General features: G+C 40.7%; 1 protein-coding gene across 5 annotated transcripts in view; it reads right to left on the reverse strand.

Annotated features, from left to right (window-relative positions):
* The window catches only part of DUSP16 (dual specificity phosphatase 16), a 151994-nt gene that overhangs the window by 26957 nt on the left and 97953 nt on the right, over positions 1-27084 (reverse strand). For all 5 annotated transcript variants that reach the window (XM_019744716.3, XM_088798040.1, XM_088798055.1 and 2 more), the window contains 2 exons: positions 11500-12093; positions 10389-10527 (listed from right to left, as the gene is read on the reverse strand). In XM_019744716.3, the coding sequence (XP_019600275.2) occupies positions 10389-10527; positions 11500-11727 (367 nt within the window). In that variant the 5' untranslated portion in view covers positions 11728-12093. The remainder of the gene's footprint in view (positions 1-10388; positions 10528-11499; positions 12094-27084) is intronic.

A 27084-nucleotide genomic window follows, 5' to 3' on the forward strand; every position in this document is an offset into this window, starting at 1 on the left:
AAGTAGCCCTTTACTACAGTTTAGTGATGTTGAAAAAATATTTCTAAGTCCCAAATTCCAAAAATGGATCCCTATGCTTTCATCAAGCAAGAGATAAATGTTAATTCCATTACTTTAGAGATGGTTCCCGACAGGGAGAACCAGAACTTCTCCACTTATTCTTCAGATCAAATAGGTGTACAGCGCTGGCCAAAGTGGGAAGGAAGAATTAAAGGCAACTTCCTCCCATTCTGTGAATGGATTCCATGGCTATGTACAGAAATAGCATTTACACAAAGCTCTACTTTATGAAAGACCTTTTTCTAAAAAGTCACATGCAAACTTAATTTTTGTATATTAAACCATTTTTACATAATTTATATAGTTTCATAGTTTTTAAATATAGCTCTCATGAAGTTTAATCCATTCATAAAACAAAGACTCCCTTTTTGTGACATAAATATAACCCACTCATTTACTTATTCTAGAATGTATGTGAAGGATTTATGGGGGGGTATACCTGTACCTGTAGAGAAAAGTACAGCCCTCTCTAGACTAAAAATAAAATCTGCTGCTTTGCTATTGCACAAAGGAGACAACCCTAATATTAAATTGAAATGTTGAAATGTATATTTCACAATAAAGTGTTTTAATTGCTATTAAGAGTAATTATTTTCCGCTTTAATCTGAAGTGACTAATTTAGGCAACTTTGTTCTCCAGCAACTTAAAAGCAGGCTCAAGTACAGTTATAAGTCTTCCACGGTCAGCAGAGTGTATACATGGAGAATTGAAACTAGTTAAATAAAATGAAAACAAAAATAAAGGCAACGTAATTTTGTACCCCCAAAGAAAGCAACCAAAAATATGTAACTGTAATATTCCAAAGCATACAGGTTGGTCTGGGTAAGCCAAGCCACATGGGTTTAATAAATCATTTCTAGGACAGTAGAAGCATGGCATGTCTTTCTTCGTAACATTAGCATTGTCCCATCTATGGCCTATCTGCTCAACTCTCCATTGAGCAGCAGTGAATCAATAAGCAGCACTGAAGAGAAACATCCCAAATGACATAAAGCATTAATTTTAAACTCTCATTCCATCCACCTGAGAGAAAAGTGGACAGGTAAGCATATCTGTAGCGACCTTCCAGGAAGCATGACAAGTAGCCTTACATCTCATAAAACTTGGTGCATAAATGACACTTCAAAAGAAGCTCACTCTATATTAAACAACTCTATCGCCCGGCACAGTTGGGGAATGGGAAATCCTAGACTAATATCTAGTCTAATTTTTGGTATAACAGTTACCATAGATATAATACATTAATTTAAAAATTTCAAAGTACTAGCATAAAAAAAAAATCACTAAATACTAAAATAATGCAACTTATAATTTTTTTGTGATTCATAATATCTAGATCTTATTATTAGTCAAGATAATGTTATCTAGATCAATTCAACTGGCAAAATCCAGAAGTGTTGTTTAGTAGAGTTTTCAGAAGATACAGAGTGAGATTTTTACTATTTTACTGACTTTCAAAATTGACAATGCAGAACTACGCACAGAAATTCCTTCTCTTAAAACACACATACACCCCCCACCCCCTCCACCCCCCACACACAATCACACACGCCCTCAAAGATTGTCTGAAGAAGGTAATCAAAATAACCAATCCAAAGGAATATAGCCAGAACCCACCACTTGGCTAATAAAATCAACAAGTGCTGTAAGTACATAGGAGAGCCAGATTCCCAGAGGCAACCCTGAGTGGTCCTCTAGTAGCTTTACGATATGAAGACAACAGCCAAGTGAAAAGTATCCTGGGACCTCCTGAGGAGGAGGGATTTAGAAGGCCTCTCTGTCCATCAGCATGTGAGGCGGGTCATTAAGGAGATCCCATTTGCTCATTTTCACCTGAAAATCAAACATTTCCAAGTTTGTGTTTTTGAGCTTCATGTCCCAAACTCCAATCTAACGTTTTCAACCCCCTTTGGTCATTTTCATTCAAAAGACTCAGTGACACTTTTTAAATAAATTCAAAGCCATTACCTGCCTCTCTTTTGTTCTGCAGCCTCATTCACGTCAGCCCGTTCTCCGGGTCATCTCAGCAATATTCAGGTGTTATGCCAACACAGTGATGGGCTTTCATAATGTCATTCTATTATAACTGTCCTGCCTTTCCATTTTCCTGCCACCACCCTAGTCCATGACTTTTGCACCTCATTCTTAGATAAACGCAGTAACAGCTCTCTCTGATCCACTTGTCCTTTTTCCAACTTGTTTCCACTTGCTGCCAGATTAAGAATCCCAAACTAAACTTCTGGTGTATTATTTTCTGTTCCCAAATAGAATAAACCCCAAAATTCTTAGCTAGACATTCAAGACGCTTTACAGTCTAATCCCAATCTATCGTCCAACCTAATTTTCCCTTGCTTTTGGCAATTCAGTACTTCCAATCCATTTTATATTTCCTTCCAAACTGCAGGCAAGCATAAGTCACACCTCTCCTACAGCAGTATATTCCGAACTTTTTTACCATGACCAATAAAATACATTTTACATTAAAACGTGCTGAACACTCCCCACTGAAACAAGTTTCCTGATACAATCTTCCCTTACTATGTGAGTGGCTCTCTGATAGTTTCCACTCTATTATGTTACATTAAAACAAAACAAACAAACAAACAAAAACCTTCCCTGGCCAATGTATGTAGATATGGTCTTGCCAACTTAGAACTTCAAAAAAATGTATAGCAATTATCTGACAATAAGTGCTCACCAATGACCAGGTAGCTGTGAATTAACCGTGTCTGTGTTGTGACCTCTTATTTCTCCAGCTATGATACACTGCGAACTGCTTGTCGCTAAGAATTATGACTTACACTCCTCTGTACATCACCTCAGCATTTAGCACAGTGCTTGGCACACAATCAGAATTCAATAAATGTTCACTGAATCCTTCCTTGTTACAATGAATAGCTGTTGATGGACACAAGTCTTGTATATTTTTGGTCTTCAGAAGGATTTCCTGATTTCATTGAAAGCCGAAAGCTATGCTGGCATGGGTGAGGGCCCAGAATCTGCTTCCTATTCCTAGACCACAGTGCCCTATTAGATTCTCAGGGTACAGAGGTGGCACAGGGCAAGAAAAACATTTTTCTCCTGCAAAAGGAAACAAGAGAGAATTGGTGAATGCTGCTTTGATCATCCAAAAGCAACAATGCATTTTCCTCAGTGTGCTCCTGCCATATCCAGGGAACTTCACATGAAAGGCGAAGAGGGAAAACTTTCTCTGATGTCTCTCAGTGGCTCAGGACTCCACAGCAGTTTGGAGAGTGTACTAACACCTCCATGGCTCAGGGACTCAGGGGCACAGGCCTTAAGAAACCAAGCCAACCAATTATCGTCACAGCCCAGATGGAGGAAGTGGCTGCTGGTTATGTCTACAGTGATCATCAAAGGGCACAACGAAATGCGGTTGTCAATCAAAGAGAGAATGCTATGAGTCAAGAGGAAAAAGGAATATGAGTCTCGTCTCTGGAGAATGACTCTTAAGAATCAAATTTGACTAACTTGTAAACTGCCCATGAATCACCACACAACTCATTCCCCAGGCCTTTCTGTGTGACGCTGAGCTCTCTGATCATCCCTGCAGCAAGCTCTCCCAGATGACCTTTGTGTGTTCCGCTCTGTCAACAGTGCTCCTCTTTGGCCAACTGCACAGCTTCCCTGGAGACTTCACAGAGCAGTGAGGAACTTGACTGATACCTGTCCAGTCAACCGAACTACACTAGAGACCACTGGGATACACACCTAAGTTCAAAGAGACATTTAATGAGTACCTACTGTGAGCTGGACGCAGCACTAGGTGATGGGGACGGTGGTGACCAAGACAGAGGGCCTCTCCGGAATTGACCGTTTAGCGGGACAAACTTTTACCAAATAATTAGAGGAATAATTAACTAATTATGGCAGGTAGGTGAAGGAGCACAGGTAACAGAGGAAAATAACTTTGCCTGGTGGGTAGTGGAGGCTTTCCAACCTCAATGAATCCAGCAGGAGACACCTCGGTGAGTTGGGGAGAAGGAAGAGACCCGCTGTGAAGGCCCAGACAGATTGATGCGGCAGGCTTAGCACCACCCAGTAAGGCCTAAAGCGCTAGAATGAACACACGAAAAACAAACTGAGGGCTTAAAATGTATGAGATGGAGTTACAGAGGTAGGCAGGAGCCAGCCACTACAGGGCCTTGTGAGGCTGGTAAGGATTTTAGAATCTATCCTAAGAGCACTGATGCATATTAAACTGAAGTGATATAATCAGGATTACATTAAAAATATAAAATAAAAATATAACTTTGGCTATAGTGTGAGTAATGGATTGGAAAGTGGCAAGACAGAGGATGTGAGAAGACCCTTTAAAAGGCTCCCGGGGCAATCTGAGGGAGGGATGATATTGACCTCATCTAGTTGGTAGCAGAAGAGAAGGAGAAAAGCAGAGGGGGCAGAAGAAAGATCTGGGGACTGAGCGGGGCAGGCCTGCTTGTTTGGCACCCGCCCCTCAGAGCCCAGCCCTGGGCCCAACCACAAAATGCCTATCAAACACAGGGAGGAGAGGCTGCCTGAATGAAAAGGTCTGGACCTGGCGTGGCTTCAGAGCACACAGATGACACGACTGGGGCAAGGGAAGGCTGATGTCACTGCTGTCATCTAGGGAGCTTTTGTCTGACTTGTGCAAAATAACAGGATGAGGAACTATCTTTAGTCTGGTGTGCAGTCCCATGTTTTAAAAAGACACAGCCTCAGGCATTATGTCTTACCCACTGGTAGCTGGGAAGTGACATAAACTGGCTTACCGCACACTGACAGGTAGCAATTGGAACAAGATGACCCAGTGCAGACAGCCTCATGCAGACGGAAGCTCAGAGCAGAGCCAGCAAATACATGGCAACCAGGGAGCACGACAGCACCTGTTTTTAGTGTTTTCAGTGGCTCTCCGTCACCATGGCTTTTAAACACGAAAACAGCCAATTCCTGAATAACTGTAGTACTTTTACGGAAATTCATTAATATCACTCTCTTTTACCAACCACTCCAGGATTTGAAATGGAATGATTAAAGAGTTCCCTTTTCTAGACGAAGAGGCAAAAGATGCCAAAGTAGATAACAGAACTGATGATAACAATAGCACGTACGGCAAAATCTATAACCAGAAAGATCAGGCTTTACTATACTTCCACTAGGAAGGACAGTAATTGGTGCCATTACACTAAAGCTATACATTTATTACACAGAACTGCTGACTGAATCCAGATCCCTGTTAAACTGAAAATGTGGAGAGAGTGAAATACATTTTTATTCACTCCTAGCTCTGACTACACTAGCAAACCTAACTCAAAGCAAAGAAATGTGTATTTGGCCTTTAACTATAACAAACGTTAATCTAAGACCTTAGCTGTGTTCAGAGACTAAATGTTTAAAAAAGCCCTTAGCACTGTACCTAATAGTAAGTGCATAATAAATGGTATCTTCTCATTATTCAGAGCTGGACTTCAGCATAGCGCAGAGTAGTCAGATTTTTATTTGATGATCCCCTCTGGCTAAAATAACTTAATGCTTTAAAAAAATTTTTTATATGCAGAATATTTTTATACATTGCTCATTCCATAAAATGTGAAGTAAGAATAAGACCCTGAAATCCACAGAGGCTGAAAGAGAGCTACCACAAAAAGAGCCTTTCAGGATAAGCCTGATCTGAAATGGACACCCTTGATTCCCTAGTCCAGCCTCTGATGAAATTCCAGAAGACTGTGAAATTATTGTGGATTATGGGCCTTGGGCACACAGTGAGAACTGTGGGAGAATCACTCAAGGGCTCTGTTATTTTCATTTGTAAATGAGAGGGGGCTGAAGTCTGTGATTCATTTACGGTTTTTTGGTGTAGGGTCATCCTATGCCTCATCACAGGATAGAAATGAAGGCTGTAGGATTAAAAAAACTGTTGTGGGTCCCTTCTGCTGGTACTCCAAGGTAACAGTAGGGAAAGAGGGGGAAATAATACAGCAGTATTGTTCATCTGTAGGTTGGTCTTTATTTTTCCTAAATTAACATTTATTCTCCTTTCTCTGTTAGCACAAAAGTCCAAATTTAGTAGTTTTTCTTTCTTCTTCTATATTTATTTGCAATCTGGCACCCTTAGAAATATAATAGACAAAGGCAAGCAGAATAAAGTGATAACACAGTGAATAAGTAAAGGTCAAGAAACAAAGAGAACTAGTTTTCTGAAGTTTAACAAGACCAAAAAAGTTATCAATAAGTCAGTGCTGGCAACTCTTTATTTTGTTTTCTAACAGTAATTTAAAAAAAAAAAAAAAAAAGACTATTACTATAGAGATTTCACATACATTATCTAATACGATCCTCCTAATGTCACACCATTCTGTCATTCCATTAATTCGAATTCTTAAGACTCGTTTTTAAAGATGATTATGAGACACATCTTTGACTGTGCTTACTATAACTGACTTTGAAATTGAAGAAAAAAGTGGGAAAAAATGGTTTTGCCATTACCTATCTATCAATGACAATAGAGAACTTTCCAAAGGGATCCAAATTCATTCTTTTTGGCTAAAATGAGGCTGCTACTGATGATTAAACCTTTTAATCCTGGGGTGGGGGGTGTGAAACAATGCTATGGTTTGGTTTGGCTTGCTTATTGGGAGACTGATGCCCAAATAGAACAATCAGTTTATTTATATACACACACACACACACACACACACACACACACACACACATAAATTATTTCAAACATTCTCAATTCATATGGATTTAAGAACTTGTATTTTCTATGAGTGAGCTAGGCTTCTAGAACTAAAAATTCTTTAACAAAGTTCAGTGTTTAAGGATCACCAACATTAGCATTGTTTAATTGCAGCAGTTATTAAATCTTAAAATCGTGTTCAAATCTACTTAAACAGATGGAAACCTTTTCATTTTAGACACTTTTGCCATAGCAGCTATATGTTTGCTCTACCTGAACTGAACAAATACACTTCAGAAATCGTTTATTTCAAAACAATCTCAAGCTTTGCTACACTTCCAGATTAGTTTCATTACTGTTTACTACAATCATTTATATTCTAGACTAATAAAATGCATCTCATGAAATATAAGTGGTATACACCTACATGTAAGCTAACTTGTATGTCCAATAATTATTAAAACTAGGGAAGTGCTAGGCTTTGCGGGAAACACAAAGAGGAACAAGACATAGTCGTCAGCTTGAAAAAAGAGAATCCAGTAGGGGAGTTAAGCTAACAAATGAAAAAGGTGACAATATAAGGTTAAATAAGGTTTTTAAGATAAAAATGAAAGACATAACAGGACAGTATACGGCTATACAATTCATCATTTTGTTCAGAAAACTGACTGGGCTTAGAAAAAGGCACAGTTGGCCAGGCAGGGGTGGAGGTCCTGGCTGCGTCGGCCCACAGATGTGCCAGTACAGGCAAAAGTGCATTGCAGACCCAGGTTCTAAGTTTCGGGATTAGAAGTCTTGGGAATCCACTCTCACTGGCAATCGGCTGTCAAAATGGCTTAAAAGAACCCCTTCCACCTGCATGGCAGAAGCTGAGGTTTACGAGGCGAGCCCCATACCCAAAGCCTGGTCCATATTAACGAATTCAGCCCACTGCATTCCAGTACAATCTCCCCTAACCTAATGCCCCCTTCCTTCAATAAGCCTTCACTTGTTTATGTCTATGTCACTATGTCCCATAGGTAAGTTTGGGCCTCCTCATGTTTGGGGGCAAGAGCTCATTATAATGCTTCTTGTATCAGTTTCTTGGGGAGTCCTCTTGTTCTCCTTCTCCAAAGTCTTTTTTCTCTGGGTAAGGGAGCCCTGAGAATGTGAATGGACTTTGGGTCACAATTCTTCGCTTCCACAGATAATGACCATAAAAACCATATCACATATCTGATGTTCTCTTCCTGACAAATCTCAGAGTAGCTAAAAGCTCTAAACTGATGGAAAAATTACTCCAAGAAACCACTTTGTCTATTATCACGTCCACATGAGGCCGACAAGCATCTCTAACTGCTGAAAGCCACAGGGGTAGTTTGTAGTGAAAACTGTCTCCAGTGACCTTGTAATTTCCTGTTGCACCTGTGAGAAGCTAGCGTGCTTTTCAACGGTTATTCCCCCAACGCCCACAAAGCAACATATTTAAGAAACATGTGTGGATGTCCTTTCTCACATCCCTGGAAAATCCTCGCCAACTGGACGTTAGCAAAAAAAGTCTGCCAAGAATGGATGGCCATACCTCTCCCAGCGTCCTCTCCCACTTACCCCACTTTTCTGTCTCCTCTGTGGAACAGACTCACTAACCAAGGGAACTGCCAACTGGTCAGAGGCTTTCGGATGACTGGGGAGGTTTTTCACCATCCAGAAGCCTCTCTTAGGTATCATAAGAGATCTGGCTGCTCAGAAACTCTTCAAAAAGGTAATCTGGTTCCTGAAGCCACCTACCTCCTGAACTAAAAGAAACAGGATCCTAGGGTGTGGGTGATGACACGGTGCTATCGATATATTCACTGTGCTTCTTGATGCTGCCTCAGTGGCCTGGTGTTTAGGTCTAGGACACACTTCCTGCATGAAGGGGGGATGCCGGGGTGCTCTGACTCAGCATGTCATTCCATGTGTCCCTAGGGTGGACCCAGGTGATCAGACTGAGTCTTTTTTCTTCTTTGCCCAATGAGTTCCCCTCCCAAAGGGGCATGAGACTGGTAAGAACCTTCCCAGGTAACAAAGGTGTGCTCTTTGGTAAAGGGGAAAAAGGGTATATAAGTAACTAAAACACCTGAGCTAGAAACTCAACATGAGCTCATTCCTCCACGGGAATGTCAGCTTGGCCAAGTGTCAAGTCAGGCCACCGCACAGGGAACAGTGTCTCAATAGACAGCGAGGTCGGAGGTGGGATAATCCCTTGGCCATGAAGCAGGTCTTGCTGTACCCTCTTCAGGAAAAATTCTAGTCCCATTACTGGGATTTCAAAGCAAAGTCCCTCACAGTAGCTACAAGAAACATGAAATGAGTTCCTCAACTCACCAACCTAGTTTACTGGAACTCTAATAACAGTTGTCATACTTAACACATTAATACTCCCAGTGAAGGACCGTACCTATCAACAAGAGCCAGAATCTAACACTATCATTCTCAGTTACAGAATTCTGAAAAACATTCTAAGGTAAACTGGCTTCGCTCAAGGATACTAATAGAGAGATCGGACAGAATCACAGCATAAACGAAAGATGTAGCAATGGATGATCTGAGACAGGAAACGACCCTTGTTCTTTGGGAACTGAAGCAAAGGCTGACTGACTGATGAGAGAGAAATGGAGACATGGAAAACTTACCTAAACCTGCACTGAGCTTAACAGTGTTCACACACCAACAACTGACTAATCTTACTCATAAAACTGACATGAAAGACTAAATGTGTAAAAATGAAACTATCAGTATTTTTTCTTAGGTCACATTTTTAAAAGCATCCTTGCCTATCACTGTGGTAGAGTCTGCCGGACAAGCAGCTTTGTGGTCAGGGTTCCTGTGCATTGTCAAACTGTACTCCCAACTCTGGGAGCCCGTGTGAGTGAAAAGGCTTTAGTAATGTCTGCAAAACAGGGGAAGCAAAGGGCCAACAGTCTGCTTTGAAATTTGATGAGATGGAACTCCCACATCTCCTTTTAGGGCCGATGTGAAATATTTAGTCTTCCCATGTACTTTATAAACTCATCTGGTAGCTTAGCATTTGAAAGTTGAGACTTTTTTTCAGTTGTGAAAACAAACAAAAATATACAAGTAAATAAGTTTTAAAATGTTCCCCCTAATTATGAGAATAGTCTACACACATTCTCTTCCTTCCTCATTCTTCACAATGTCCGAGAATCGTGATCTTATCACTGGAGTCCACTTTAAATATAAATGTTTAATAAGAGTTTGACACCAGAATACCGGTCTGCTTCTTTCCACAGGGGTACGGAACTACAAGCAGGAGCTGAGATGTAGAGCATCTTGTGTTCCTGTAACACAGATGAATGGAAAAATCCTGGACAGAAGCAGCTGGCTTTGAGCTATCTACTCAGGCACACAAATCTATGTGGCACTTCTAGCTAATACCAAGGGTAGAGGCATTTGAGCTAAGTCAAGAATACATTGGCCATTGTGGAAGGATGACAGTATTCGAGTTCAACAGAATAGTTATGTCAATAAAAAACTATAAACAAATCCTTGTACACAATAACGTCATAGTTGTGATGATCTACTGTACTTTGAGCTCCCTGTAAACTACTGCTTACTCATAGAGCTCAATGAGATTCTGAGTCCTTTCAATCCCAACATGAGTCTTACCTGCAAGCAGGTGAACAGAGCTGAAGCTCTTCTCCAGTTTACCCAGAAGTACAGTGAGAAAACAGTCTGAAGACAGAGAGGCCACATCCTGGGAGCTCTGGTCATAAACTACAACCTTCTGGCTGCAATCAACGTCAACCTAAAATGCAAGCGTGAGGCTGTTAGAAAGGAAGGTGAGAAAAACAATCCCATAAACTACTGGTGCAGAAGCAAATAACTGCTTCCGGTTTTCAATTAATAATTTGAATAAAAATGAGATACAGTCAACCTGCTGGATAAAAACAGTATACAAATGGTTTAAATGCTGGTAAAAACCAACTTTTAAAAGGCAATTTGATGCTATTTCTGTGTAGACGTGCTCAAAGCTCCTCGGTTTTAAATCTTTAACACTATTAAAATGGTAAAGCATGTAAAACAAAATAATAGGCAAAATAAACAATGATACTTGAACGAAAGAAACATTTAAAAAATGGTTTCCACGTAATAACAAAGAAATCAGTTGTTTAATAAAAGTAAAACATGAACTCATTTTCATTCCTGAAGAAAAGAAATAGCCTTATCTACCAAAGATGACCTTTTGCTTTCCTAGGAATAACTCCTTGAAGATAATATCCTTAAGTCTTGACCAATGTTACCTTATCTTCCCACAAAACAAAAGCACTTCTAATATAGTTTCTACTTTCTTTCTTAGGCCATTGAAATGAATAATTTTCTTTCAGTAAGTATATAAATACAAAATAATATATTAATATATTATCAATAATACATATACTACTACATATATAATTGCTAATAATTAATATAATGTATTAATTATAACTTTTTATTAGTGTTTAAGTTAATAGAACAATTTTAGCAAGCCATTAACGGGAAAACAGCACTTGACCAACTTAAAACAAGTTAACCCCTCTGTATAGTTTAAAAATATTCTTTAATGTGACAATAGGGTGAGTAAATTATTTTAAGGTATCCTAAGTTACACCAAAGTTTAAAAGCAACCAAACTTTCTAAAATTATTTTCTCCCCTTAAAAAATGAGGCTCCATTTAAAATTATTTCCATTCAGTGTGTCTATATATTTTTAAAAGGGAAAAAAAAAAGAAAGTATTTACCTTATGTTTCGCTGAATGCTGGATGAGTTCTGTAATTAACACTTTGTCCTGTTGCAACCTTCGCTTCATAAGCTTGGAGCAGTTGATATTAATGGCTTCCAAAATGTGGGATGTATTGTATTCCACAAAAGGCCGGCTATCAATTAGTAGCACTTTTTCCGTTCCACTTTCCAGCAGAGCCACCAACCTCTCAGTAACGATTTGAGTTCCAATCATCTCATGGGCCATGACAACAATAAGTCCTGTTTTCCCACCTCCTTCTTTAATTTGCCACGATGATGTAATGGTGGTGTGCTCAAAGGCTCAGCTACTCCATTGTACTAAAAATGTATGAGGTCAGGCTGGTGGTGACGGGCAAAAGGAGAGCTAAACCCATTTTCAGCAAGAGCCCTCCAAGTGAATGTCTCTTTCTCTTTCCTGTTGATGTGCTCTTGCAAAGGACTCCTTCCACAAAGCAGCCCCTCACATGTGATTCATAAAGAGATGACTGGAATAACCATTCCACAACAAAAGCTGCTTTGGGGCGGCCAGTGCATTACATCATTCTTTACCTTTGCTCCCTCGCTCCAACAGCTTGACACTGGACTGAAAAGCCTATACGAAGAGAGAAAGACAGACAGAAAACAAAACGGGGTCAAAAAAAGAAAGAGCATCAGATTAGGGAGAGTATATGATTCATAATATTTACCCCATTAATCTAATTCCATACTTGACGCACTGTTTCATTTGAACAAACAAACAAAAGGGACAATTAGGTATGGCTTCAGGAAAGCATACTAATGATACAGCAGTTTTACCTCAAAATATAAAAACTCAAAGAAAACAAAACAACAAGACATAGTCATGAATTGTAATCGCCGGGGGCCCAGAACTAAATGAGTTATAGCATGAAATTAAAAGAGCTATAAAAAGCTGCTTGAAGAATTATTATTCCAAATGGGTTTCCTCCATTTTCTTTGCTTATTTCTTTAAAATAGCACAAAAGAACAATAGCCTAAGACCAGGGTAGCAATGCCCAATTATCGGGACCAAAAAAATATATATATATTTTTTGATGGCTTGAAAATTCCTATAATGGTGTGCCTGTGTGTGCGCACACAAAAACACACCAAGACAAATAGCACACACCCCTTTAAACTGTCCACCGGGAGGAGAGAAGAGGCAGGGAAAACAGAAGGTTCTATAAATTTCAGCTGCCTTTTAAGGAAGAAAGGACAAAAAATGGCTGATATTCTTGTTATACCAATGCTGAGCTTATTGATGGGGCTGTAATGTGCCCAGCTCCATCCAGGGAGTTTCAGCTGTGACTGGCCAGTCTCCCCAAACCACCACCCCTCTGGAGTTCCCTGACCCTTCACATAGGAGTGTGTGGCACTCAATTTCTAGAGGATAAACTCTTTGATGGCAGAGGTTTTATATTTCTTACGTCCACAGTGCTTTGCATATAACATACTCAATTTACACTGTTATAATTAAAACCCTTCTGTCCCAAAACAATGTAAGATACTGAATAAATATTTGATGAATTGATTTCAGCTCAGGAGGGTAGAGCCCTCAAACATTGGGTCTTATTTCCTAATTTCAAACTTACAAATTAGAAACTGACGTACAGAGAGAAGAGGTAGCAGGATATAAAGAGAAGTGGCCTTGCCATTTACATATTATGTAACTTTGGACAAATGATATAACCTCTCTGAACCAGTTTCCTCATCTATAAAATGTAGATATAAAATTGGCCTTGTCTCCTCACAAAGTTTGAGGACAAAATTATCTAAGTTCTCTAAAGTGAGTAAGTAAAAAAGCAACTACACATAATACAGAGAAAGGAGGGGAAATGGTGACCAGAGCCCTGCATCTGGAATCTAAGTCACCACTCAGCAGATAAAAACAGCAGCAGTTCCATCCTCCAGACCCACTGCAGCCGAGCTCCATCCTTTATATGGAGCCAGACACACACAGACTTCGAAGGCACCTGAGTACACGTCACCTCACCCACCCACATATTTTACAGATCAGCGCCATAGAATACATTCCTCGTCCATTTCTTGTCTTCATTATATTAATTGCATTTATTTTTAGTATAGCTTAATGGCAACGTGGTACAAAAGTCATCTCTGTCTTCAACTGAAGAAACTAGAGCAGAAAATTCACGCTAGCCAATCGACTAATACGTCTGCAAAGCACCTGCCAAGGATCCGGCCCTGAATCAAGTCCTGACTATGTGGTGACACAGTTCACAGCGATGTAAGGTCCTGTACTCAGAGTGTCTGATTCCCAACCCAGGGCTCCCACTACTGGGTTACCCTGCTTTCCCTAAGTACCCATCCCCATAATGAAACTGGACTGAGGAAGAATGACGCGACTTGTCCATGCGGGTGCCCGGGTGGCACAGAAAGTGGAAACCCGAGAACAAGAGCAAGTTGACTCTAACAATGGCACTGAGTCTCCGAGTCTGATTGGCTCCTCGAAATGATAAAATCTGGATGGGACAAAGCAGTTATCTGGGTTAGCAGATCGAGGGACAATGGGAGGGAGAAGACAGCGAACATGCAAAAGTGGAATTAGAAAGTTCTCATCTTTGCTTCCCCCCTTCAGCCAAATCTCAGACGCCCAAACCACTGAAACCACACATAGGTTACGGCAAACGATTTTACTGGGCAGAAGATGGTCATTCGTACCCAGAGAACCAGTCAGTAGTTTCAGATACAAAACAACGCTTTCCCTAACTAAGCAAAGGTCTGGTCAAAATGACCCTAATATGAGGATGTAACTGAAGCAAAGGAGTGGAAGTGAAACGAGGATCTAGTTACACTCTTACCTTGTCTGAGGCCAGCTGGAGCCCTCCTGTTCCTCCTTTATGCCCCACATCTGATTTTCTGGAGTCCCAAATCGATTATGTGACAGGCAGAGCCCTGCCAAGGGGGCGTGGAGGATGGGTAACAATGGCCCTAAACCTCGTTTATTTACAGCTCGAGAATTTTGGTTAAGGCCTCATCTTAATTTAGAAATGTCTCCGCATTCACTGTTCATTCCGAAGGATGTCAACAGCCTGACATGAGGGACACGTACGTGACAATTTCGTCTTCAAAATCTTTTCCATGAGGTAGGATTTAAAAAAGAATATTATACTGTTGGCACAACCAATAAGCTAGACCTCACCCAAATTTTTGCAGTAAGTCGAAACAAAACAAAAAAAAATCTTAGACTGAACCATAAAGGTCCAGGTGCACATACTAAAACCCAGGGCAAGCCTGCTTTGCTATTTATCTATCTACTTAGCCAATTTTTAAAGTTTTTATTAATTTCTTTCCACTTTTAATAGGTAATATATTCATATGGTTCAAAGAAAGGTATAAAATATATACATATTATGAATACGTATAGTTCATTGTGTGTTATACTTCAATAAAGCTGTTAAAAACTGCCATGATATGGAAACTCCGACAAATACACGTAAATGAAAAAAATGAATACACGGAAAATCCTTCTCCCACCCTCATCCTCCCTCGGCCCTAACTTGGTAACCTCTGTTAATAGTTTCTTCTGATTTCTTCCCGACTTTTTTTAAATGAATACAGCATAAAACGCAAATGTGTATTATTTTCCTTCTTTTTTCAACTGGCTACACAGTATATAGTGTTGTGTATCTTGCCTTTTCCTTCACTTAAATACTCCAATGTGATTATTTTCCATATTTAATTAGCATGTGATACAATCTGTATATCCATGGGTCTTCCATACATGCACTATTAGAAATCTAAATAAAACTTGTAGAAACACTTAACCTTTAAAAGATAACTCCCCTGTCATGCAGGGACTCTGCTCCCGCTCCCCGCATAAGAACGCAGGACATGGTGAGGCCAAAAAGGAACACCCACGGAGCCATAGGTAGGGGAGTCATTCCACTATATTCTCCATGGCAGCTGGTAGAGACACAAAAGCAAACATCCGCCAGTATCCCAATGAGGGGTCTTCCTGCACTCCAGCCTCGCTGGCGGCCGGGCGAGACACAGGAAGTAGGATCCACACGCTCCGCAATCCGCCATCCACGCTTGCTAACCACACTTGCCGCAATCCGCCATCTGCTTCTCTGCCAACCCACCAACCAAGTCCCTAATGTAGCCACAGCAGTTATATTAGTGGCTAATGGCTAACTGGTAACAGTGGATGGCCATCTAATAACTGAGCCAGCACCTTTCCACACGAGGCCGAGAGCCTGGAAACTGCTCTCTGGGACTGAGCCCACAACCCCTCTCCCCTAGAGTTATACCTTTTCAATCAACTGTTTACCTGAGGACCTAAAAGCTGAAGAGTAGTTCGTAACAGTGTGTTTGACGGGTCAGCACGTTGTTTTATGGCATCCTAATGAGAGCGCATCCTCTCGAACTACTCTGACGTAAGAGAAATTTAAAATGTGACAGTGCACATTCATGGATGTATGGAATTATCTTCTAAAGGATACCCTGCTTGGACTTTGTTCCCACACAAAGAGAGGGTGGCACCATGAATTCCCGGGGGAAGGGGACACCTACATGGTGGTCTTGGGGCTGCTGAAGGTCAAGAAGCCACCGGTGTTGTGGTTCAAAGCCTCCCTGGCCGCTGTGCTGGCCTTCAGCTGTGTCCCTCTGCTGCTGATCCCACTCCTGCTGACCCTGAGGGCCTAGGAAACGTGGGGTGACGTGGGGGAGGGACTGGCCCACCCTGATGCCCAGGCGATGGGGCCAGAGCAGGACAGCAGAGACTCTCAGTGGGAGGCTGTGGAGTTCCCATCCTACCATCGAGGAAATCTGGGACTCAGTGGGCCCTTCAAAAGACAACTAAATAACCCCTCTCGACACATTTAATAAAGCTTTGTAATTCTCTTTAAAAAAAAAAAAGGTAAATAAACAAGTATTTATCATACTGAAGACTAGTAACCTTAACCAGGGCCACTAAACAAATATTTGCAAAGTATCACACTTTCAGAAATAAAGACTTTTTAAAAGACTTGATTTATGAAGGGTTAGAGATAGGCTGAGGCAGTATTTTATAATAACCAAATTACTGTACAATCAGGGAACAAAATCGGCAAATCCCCTAAAGAAATGCCAATTTTAGTATATCTTAAATTTCAGCAATTTGTTTGTATTTTATCACATTTAATATTACCATGAGTTGCATAAGACTTCCTCCCCCATTTAATATATAATTTTTTAAGTTTTTCTGTGCAATTTATTTTTAGATTTCATTCAGTTATCTATGGAAATGTACCTATGACTTTATAATGGAAATCAGTGGAGTTTTATTTACTGAAATTCACTTTGCATCCAACTTTGCATGACACCCAACCAGAAAATTTTTTAAAAGATTAAGGTCATTTTTAAACGATTGTGTTAAGCATGTCTCTCCTCTTCTCAGATTGAGGCATTAGTCTTTTCAACTTACCAGACATAATCCTGGCTTCTAGGTCAGTCAGTCATACTGACAGTGGGTACATTGTGCACATGCGTAAACAAACACACACACACACACACACACACACACACACACACAGAACCTTTCTCACACACTGTTTCCCCATCTACCCATGGGTTATTTTCTGTCAACGCCAACAGTTCCTGTCACCAGGCACTGCTGCCCTAACATACCCAGTCCCAAAGCCCACAGCAAGGCCGACAGCATGCAGGACAAAGCTCCATGAACGTGCCAGGCCTGCTGACCTGAAAAGGGGGATCCCTAAGGAGGCAGGGACGACCCCTCAGAGAGGCACATTTCCACTTTAAACACGTCCTTTTACAAAGAAATTCTCAGGAGAAGGAACAGGATCCTATGTCTATAGGGTGCTTAAAAGTCCTGTTCAGTGAGGAAAGCAATTGAGCCTTGTTTGGTTGGACTTGATGAAGTTCAAATTCCCACAGAATTTATGGGAAGGATATAATCAGGTGAGAAGTTTACTTTTATTAAATTACACGCTAGTCTTAAAATTTTTTTCCTTCAATAAAACTGAAGAAATAGGCAACAAGATACACCAAACAACTTTTCAGTAGAGCCTTAAACATAGACTGTTCGGTAACAGAAAAACTGAACTAATCAAAAGGGAGAAAAGCAGGCTAGGACGTTTTGGAAACACCGTACACACTGCCCGTCTTCATTCTACCTTGATTAAAGCAACTTTGCCTCATTTGCTGTGGGTTAACCCTGACAGAAATTCTGAGGTCTGGTATTTGGTAAAATATAATCAATATAAAAATAAAAACCAAAAACCACCCTCCCCAAAGCCAAGACTATATAAGCTTCATGTTTTTCAGTTGCTTATTAGTGTCTTAACTGTATTTTCTTACCCCAAAATAGAGGACACGTGTTCTGATAAGGATACTGTCTAGACAGTACTAGACCAGGAGACAACACTCGCTAGCACCATAAAATCCAGCCACCTCTCACCAACCCACAGCGCTGTTGAGAGAACCCACTCCTATCAGAGGCTCAGGCTGCTTACGTACATGTCAAGGAGCCACAGATGAAGGCTGGAAGAGCGGCCATCCTTCCAAGACTAAACAGAATGCCTTTGCTTCAGACACAAGCCAGCCCAGGCAGAGGCCAGGTCTGTGAGAAGCCTTCACCAAGTTTCTGCTAAGGAAGAGGACTGGCTCAACTGGAGCCTCTCCCTCTGCTTCTTAGCACTGCCTCCTGTTTATGCTCACCTGTTTCACCCATGTCCCCTTCCCTGATCCCCCAGAACAATCCTCATCCAGGCTTCCCTCTCTCCCTTCCTCTTTCTTTCTACCAAACCATGCATCTATCCTAGACACACCCCTCACCCCCAAGCCTCCCTCACTTACCCCTCTACATTTAATGCTTCCTCCTGACACCCTGCCTGAAAACAATGAAGAGGGGCCTGGAGATGAGGTGGTCCTGGGGGGGTGGAAATGGAAGGATCCCTAGGAGGAGTTGCTGGGCAAGAGAAAATGTGGCTAGGGGTTGGCCCTGAGGAGGAGAAAACATTTTGGAAGGGTATTTGCAGTAAAGATGGGCTTGCGGCCGGAGAGAAGAGAATCAGAACAAACCAAACAGAGGTCAGACAGGAACTAATGTATACATCCTGGTTTTCTTGAGCATCTGTCAGGTCCACTATAACTCATTCAGCCAACTAACAAATAGTTACTGAGCACCTACTAAATGCCAGGCACTGCTGTGCAGGAAAAATGAACTAGGCAAAAATGCCTGTTTTCCTGGAGTCCCTAATTTAGTGATGGAAGACACATAATAAACAGCAACAACAAAAGCAAAATGTGTTGTATGACAGATGGTGATAAATGCTAGAGAGAAAAAATAAAGCAGGGAAGGAAGGAGAGCTGGGGAGATCAAAAGGCCTTCCTCTAATGGTTAAATAAAGATCACGAGGGAGGTGAGAGAGTTAGCTATGTGGATACCGGGAGACTGTAGCTCTCTGTTAATGTCAAAGGCTTAAGGCCAATTAATATATTGGCCAAGGTAATGCTGAATTGGGCAAATGCCAATTAAAGATATGGCGGGTGCTCAGTTTTTCTTCAAAACTATGGTTGTATCTATGAAGCATTTCTAGGCATTTGAACTTTTAACTTCAATACAAAAAATATGTATACAAGAAAGTTTAGTACAATTTCTTCCTTAAAACTACAAGGGGAGAAGCTAATATCAGTACATTATTTGGCAAAGAAATGAAAAGAAATACTGCAAAAAGAAAGATTACAATTTATGTTAATTTAATACAATTCTTCCAACTCCACAAATGTTTTCTACCTAATAAGAGAATCTCGGTTTCACAGCACAATAGTAAAATATCAAGGACGTATTACACAAGATGTACACTTGAATAGATCCACACAACAAAGTAGTTTAAAGGAATTAAAATAAAGAAAAATACTTTCAAGGAGCTCACCATGTGAGACGGTGTATCAAATGCTTAGCACAGATACTTTGTAAGTTAGATTACTGTATGCAAGGGGTTGGTAACCTTAATGTAAGTTTATAATCTTTGCCCATGTACCACCTTTGGCCTCGCCCACCACTAAAACCACAAAATTCCACTGCATGAAAGGTAAGGTGTATTTTCCTGACAAAGAGCTAAATTACTAAAGATATTACAACCAGGAAAAACATCTGGACAATTTGAAACATAGTCTAATGGGGAGGGGTTACCATTTATTTTTTCCAAAGATCAGAAGGCTCTAGGAACAAGCAAGGAAAACAATTAGAAATCATCAACACCAAACCTCCCACCACATCCACTTGAGCCCAAGTTTGTAACAGTGATATTCCAGAATTTTAACTACTTTAAATCTCTTAATGCTAAAATAAGTAAAACTAGAATGCGAAACTACATTCTCCTGAAGATAATTTCAAAATCGCTTACAAGGATATTTTCAAAATGATTTACAAGAAACTGTTTCACCTTTCAGTTAAAACACATGTGAAAAATATTGGAAACCGCCTAAATGTGCAGCAGAAGTGGATTGGCTAAGTAATGCATAAATTATGAAAAATTCTACAACATAGTATCATGCAACATTTTAAAGGGATGGTATAAAAGTATAATTTTTGACAATGAAAGATGGTCATGATACATTAAGAGAATAAAATCAAGTTACAGGAGGTAAAATAGAACCCTAAACACCTACATACATACAAACACATAGAATGGATATATTAAAAATGTTATAATAGGGCTGGCCCGGTGGCTCAGGCAGTTGGAGCTCCGAGCTCCTAACTCCGAAGGCTGCCGGTTCGATTCCCACATGGGCCAGTGGGCTCTTAACCACAAGGTTGCCAGTTCAATTCCTCGAGTCCCTCAAGGGTTGGTGGGCTCTGCCCCCTGCAACTAAAATTGAACACGGCACCTTGAGTTGAGCTGCCGCTGAGCTCCCAGATGGCTCAGTTGGTTGGAGTGCATCCTCTCAACCACAAGGCTGCCAGTTCCACTCCCGCAAGGGATGGTGGGCTGTGCCCCCTGCGACTGGAAATGGCAACTGAACCTGGAGCTGAGCTGCGCCTTCCACAACTAAGATTGAAAGGACAACAACTTGAAGCTGAACAGCACCCTCCACAATTAAGACTGAAAGGACAATAACTTGACTTGGAAAAAAGTCCTGGAAGTACACACTGTTCCCCAATAAAGTCCTGTTCTCCCTCCCCACCAAAAATGTTATAATAGTTATGCTTGGGTAATTAAAGGTTATACTTACTATATTTTCTTCCATAATCTTGGAAAGTGAAAAAATATTAGAAAGAGGGCATGACATACACTTAAAGAGTCTGCAGCAGTCCTGCTTGCATTCCTTCTGATCAGTATTGTTAGCAAAAGAGTGGGTTCAGGTGAGGTAAAATGAACAAGTATAATATAGGGAAATTTATGCTAGCTGTCAAGGTAAAATCTGAATTTTTGCTTCACAAAAGGACTTACAAAGAATTACTTTCAATAACAATATTTGAGAGGGGAGAAAAATTAAATTTTATATCACACACTTGTGACGATATACCTTGGCTTTTAAAACAGGTCAACTGGGATATGACTCTTAATACTAAAAGTTGCTTCTGTATACAAAGGATGTATTGCTAGTTTTCTTTTTAAAACTAACATAGTCCCTAACACTCTTAAAATGTATTTCAATTTATGAAGTTTCCAAAATAAACCTGCTTAAAGCGCAAATGAAACATAGTATGTATGACTTTCCTGCTTCTCACTGGAAAAGCACAAATTCTTTTAACAAAATATATACAGTGGCCTCCTCACTGTTCTCAGCTCCTAAATAGACACGCACAACAAGACTTGAACACATTCCAGGCGTGGCCTTCAAGGCTGGACCACACCTGCTTCCAAGGCCCTGAGGCTAAAAATAACTGTGGGGCCTCAAAAACGGGACACTAGCCAGGCCCAAGGGTAGCTGCAGGCCCCTTGCTCAGCTCCAATAACAGTAAAAGCAGGAGCTACAAGACGACAATCACAAAAAACTCCACCACAGGCTTCTTTCCTTGTCTCTATGTACCAATCACCTCCATCCCAGGACTGCTCAGTTTCTTTGCCTCGTGACACCAAAACTTATCCTAGGAACTTACAAACAGTAAGGTTTTATGGTGTATTGTTTAAATAAAAACAACAACAACTGTGGACCAGGACTCAGGAGACCTTGTTCCTACTTTCAGCTCCTATACCACAGTTGTTAAAATGTCATAGCAAGAGTCACTTGACATCCCCAAGCCTGTTTTTTCCTCACCTGTAGAGGAGGAGTCCTGCATTCACTTAACCTCTAAGGCTTACTTCGCTAGGAATGATATCGCTGTCAGTGCATCTCAGATCTTAGTAAGGGTCCGAGTACCCAGACTGATTTGATCATTAAGCAGTCACGTTAAAGAGTTAAGAGTTTATATCCTATAGCACACAAATTAAAATGGGAGACTCCTAGGTAATGGCTCCACAAACAGCATGGCAACTGCTGCAGATCATGTCTTTTATGGTGGGGGATTTCCAAGGTTTGCTCCAAGACAATGATTCCACTTCTCTGCCAGCCCCACAGTATGCAGAAGCCCCCTCTGGGGCGCATTACCAGATAAGGAATAAAGAGGGGGGAGCCCAGGGGACAGTAACAGCACCCTGTTTACTCTAGGCTCCTAGGCTGTGCTAACTGAAGTCACTGCATCTGTCCACGCACTTCCTCTTCTAGGCCTGGGGGACGGGGGGGCGGGGGTTAATGACATCAGGAAGCTGCACCACAGGGCAAAGTGGGTGAGAGAGCCAGGGCCTGGGCGAAGAACCACAGCACCACAAGGCAGGAAGGAGACCCAAGGCCAGCAGAGCAGCCCGAGATGAGAGTCGGACTGTTCCCTGTCCTCATCCCTGTTACTTTTTCTACTTTGTGCTTTTCACCTTCTATCTTTACCCTCTAATTTGGCTTCATCACATCATCTACCTGCAGTTTCTGTGCCCTTGTTTGTTCTTAGAGGCTACGCTGTTTCCCAACTCTCCCTCCCTCTCCTCTGCATATTCATCTTCATTTCTCTCTTCATGATTATAACCAAGCGTCTTCCTTTCTAAGGTTAAGTCCTTATCAATAACCTATTTTCTGTTTGGGAGAGGAACTGCCGAGGACCTTGAAGTGTTGCTATTATAATGAATAATCGTAACTGCTCCGGACTGCTTTGAGACAGTCATTGGTGGATTCAGGTGTCTTATCAACCTTTACAATTTTTGATTATTTGTTACTGTAAAATAAAAAATTTTATTTTGGAGAATGAGGTAAAATTTTTCCAGTTTGGTATTTCATACATGGTTATACTGAGGAGAGATGATTAATTCAGTATGTTACATTTTCTTTAATCTTCATATGCCCTGATGGGGGTGGCGGATGGGTCGCTCAGTTGGTTAGAGCATAGCTCTCAACAAGGTTGCCACTTCAATTCCCGCAAGGGAATTGGGCTGCGCACCCTGCAACTAAAGATTGAAAATGGCCAACTGGACTTGGAGCTGAGGGGCCCTGGAGAAACACACCATTCCCCAATATTCCCCAATGACAAAAAATTAAAAATAAATAAATAGAATAAAATAGAAGTGATGGTTTACAACTAAAAAAAATGCCCTGATGATCTAGATCAGGGTGTCCAAACTTTTTTCAACGGTTTTCACCAAGGGCCATATGTGGTAAAATACACAAACAGCCGTGCCACTCACGGTGAAGTACGTATTGCCTCACCTGGTTTATTTAAGTAAACTAAATATATTTTTGGAATTTGCTGCGGGCCAATTAACAGTTGGCCCGTGGGCCGCAGTTTGGACACCCAAATCTACATACTAAAGGTTAAACTGCTATCTAAACCTCAAAGGAAGACACAAATTCTACATTCTCTCTGTTTTCTCTCTAGATTATTTAGAAAACTAACAGGACCTGAATTACTTTATAGTGTTCAGATTCTTAAAACAGAAAGCAACCTCTGCACGTGTGGACAAAGCTGTCTTCACCTGGAGTCTGACTGCCAAGTTGTGACGGACACCTGTGCAAGCAGCTGCCCTGCCCTTCTTCCTCTACCAGCCTCTGATGAGCCATTAGTGCTCTTCTCATTTGAGCACAAACCCCATCCAAGGGATCTTCAAAGAGAAATAAGGCAGAGTGGAATACTAAATAATTACAGGCCCCTTATCTCTCTTCCCAGTAACTCGATTGGCTAATTTTTTAAAAAGGGTTTCCCACACAATTTGAATAGCAATGGATAATAACCCACAGAATAAAATCAATACCCATGAGTCCAAAAAAAAAAAAAAGTGAGATTTCCCACAAAACACTTGCTCTACAATGAAAGTTTGAGAGGACGGTGTTTCTGTTCTCTATTTGCTTGGTTTGGGGTTTTTTTCCTTTTTCAAGAGGTTATGCTGTCATTTTGGATGGTATTACACTTTGCTCCCTCTATAAATTCCGATGAGATGTCAGTCAGGTCCGGGCATGCTACATGCAGTGGTGAACACCTTCCTATCAAAGTCCCAGTTCCCCACCGCGGAAAATACCAATGTCTGTACTGGTGTAAGTTAAATTAACTTACATTTCTAAACCAATACAGGGCACTGTGGGAAAAACAAAATAGACGGCAGGTCCCTGATATTAACTAGTTGAGTAAATAGTTGAAAAATGGTATTTGGACAAATGAAAAACGATAATGTGCTAACAGATGTACAGCAAGTCAAAGAGGAAGGCTTCCTAGGGTTCTGAAGGAAAACAGGACATGAACTACCAGAGAGAAGAGGGGAGAAAATTCCAGATAAGGAAAACGCATGAGCTAAGGTGGTAGGGTAAGTTGTGCAGATTTGCCTGGCTAGAGCACAGATTGTATCAGCGAGTAACAGAACACATATGTGGAGTTGAAGGGGCCAGCTGGTGAGCTTTCCTGAAAGTGTAAAGCTGCCTAAGACACTGGGAGCTTTAGGAACAAAACATGAGAACATTACTGCAAGAATCTCACTCTGGTAACTTCCTATGGATTGAAAGGAGGAGAAACTGGAAGTAAAGAGACTAACTACTTATAACCATACAGTTTCAGTTGTCTAAGAATGGGTTCTGCCTCGAATGGCGATTATAAATTTCGAAAAATCCAAGTTAAGGAAAGACTGGTGAAGGTCAAAATCCAAGTCAGTATGCTTGGCACAAAATATACTCTTATTAAATAACTGACTTCCTGACTGAAAGTGTCCATGAAAATGGCTATTTTGGCTACATTATTAAATTATTCCACTATAAAATATCCCAGTACCCTATTCTGTCCCTGCTTCAGGTGAACCAACATGAAGCAAAAGTTGTACAGGTGTAACTTTTAGTAGTCGGGTCACTGTTTATAAACCAGAATCAGGCACATGAAAGGGCCAAACTAAAGGAAGGCAGAATGTAAACAGAAGTAGACTCAGTGTTGGCATTACGGGTGACTTTCTCCTATGTATTTTTCAGTCGTTTCCAAATTTTCCATTTTTATGTATGTTTCGCAACAAAAAACCAAAAGTAGATATGTAGTTTTAATCGGTCACAACTCAAGTCATGCGCATGTGGTTCAGAGGAAGAGAGAAGATGTGGAAGTCGAAGTACTGAAGCCTATTCTCTGCGTGAGCTAAGTAAAAACACTTTTGTATGAATCATTAACCAAAATAACTTAACACAGAGTCATGGGATTCAGCCAACAATGACTTCGTAGTACGCAAAAAGTAAGGAGATTTAAAAAATGTAATTACATATTCCTGACAGCCACGCTCCAAGGCATGAGGCATTATATGTATTCCACACAAAGCAAAGAAGGGTATGTGGTTTAGCACAAGGCACTGTTCCTTTTCCAAATGTAACCTTCAGTATCAAAGACCACATGTTCCAAATTAAAATTAAAAGCAAAATCATTACAAATACAGTCAGCTGGCCACAAGTGAAATTTAGCATAAAGCAAGCCACGGCACTGTCTACTAAGAAGCTCAATGATTTAAATACCAAAATATCTAATTTCACCATCTCATCTAAAATGCAGTCCATGGCACAGACCCTAAGCATAGCGTTCACAAAGCTCTACGGTTTTATCCCACTGCACAGATTCTCCAAACAGGTTCAAAAGAAACATCAACATTTGCTATCAACACATTTAAGCATCACAGAGCACTAAATATCAGAGACTAACAGGTCCTCAAGTACAGTGCACTAAATGTTCAGGTTTTTCTCTTGCAAATACTGCTTGTTCTTCTGAATTCTGGGGTTGTGGCCTCAGCTAATCTGAAAAATACAGGGGAAAAAATTAAATTAAAATTATAGTAGGTTTTCAATAAATGAACACATGTGAAATAGACAAGTGTTAATTTATTGAAAACTGACTACATTCAATTTCCTACAGAGCAACTTCTCACTTTTTTTTTCAACTTCTCACTTTAGTTTAATCATAAGAATCACTTAGGAACGTGGTGAAAAAATAAAATAAAATGGAATACTATTCAGCCATAAGGAAGGATGAAATGCTGCCACTTATGACAACATACACAGCTCTTGCGAGTATCATGCTAAGTAAAATAAGTCAGATGGAAAAGGACAAGAACCGTATGATTTCACTCTTATGTGGGATATACAACAAAGCAACAAACAAAACAAATTCATAGACACAGAGAACAGTGCGGTGTTATCAGAGGGGAAGGTGGTGGGGGCAGGATGAAGAGGGTAAAGGGGGTCAACTATATGGTGACAGGAGACTAGACTTTGGATGCTAAGCACACAATGCAACATACAGATGATATATTATAGAATTGTACACTTGAAACTTACATAATGTTATTAATCAATGTCCCCCAATAAATTGAAAAAAAAAATTTTTTAGTATGATAAAAGTGGTCATCCAGGCCCCACTCCTGGAGATTGATACTTGGGGTCTAGAGCGCAGACTGTGAATTTGTATTTTTAACAACTGTCCCAGGAGGTTCTTAGGATGGGGCAAGTTTGAGAAACTGTCCTAAAGACAGGTTTGGGTCTCTCAATGTTCACATTTGATCAGTTATCAAGACCTTCCGATTTTCAGTCTGTCTCACCTGGAAGACATAAAGGCGTGAAAGTTGTGTTTGAACTGGAAATAATGGCACTAGTAATTTCCAACAATGGGAAGAATGGGAAGTCACCCAGAGAACAATTCAATCTTACCACTGAAGCAGGGCTTCCCTTTAGCCTAGTGCATGCCTTCTGATAGGTTAATAAGAACCCTTTTACAAAATGTTAAGTATCAGCCCAAAGTCAACTAATTCGTCAGTGGGTGGACAGAAACAAGAGCATCTACAGAACAGTGCTGTCTACACCCAACAGCGTTCACCAAACATTCTGCAAAAGTTAATAGACTTCTGAAAGGCACGGAAAGCAATAGATTTCAAAAGATGAGAAAGAATGCACCCTGTGAAGCACTTGATGCAGCTGGGAAGAGAGGCGGCCTCACTGAAATGCTGGCCTGCCGTGAAGATACAGATAAATGTTCATGCACGAAGCAGAGGACAAACTGCTAATACAACACGACCTCACAGAACACTCATGAAGAATAAGGAACCCTGGAAGCAGGGTCACTGTGAGAATACAGTAAATGTGTAGA

The sequence above is a fragment of the Rhinolophus sinicus genome, chromosome 1, assembly GCF_057876585.1.
Source record: "Rhinolophus sinicus isolate RSI-liver-muscle chromosome 1, RSI-T2T, whole genome shotgun sequence".
Lineage (NCBI taxonomy): Eukaryota > Metazoa > Chordata > Mammalia > Chiroptera > Rhinolophidae > Rhinolophus > Rhinolophus sinicus.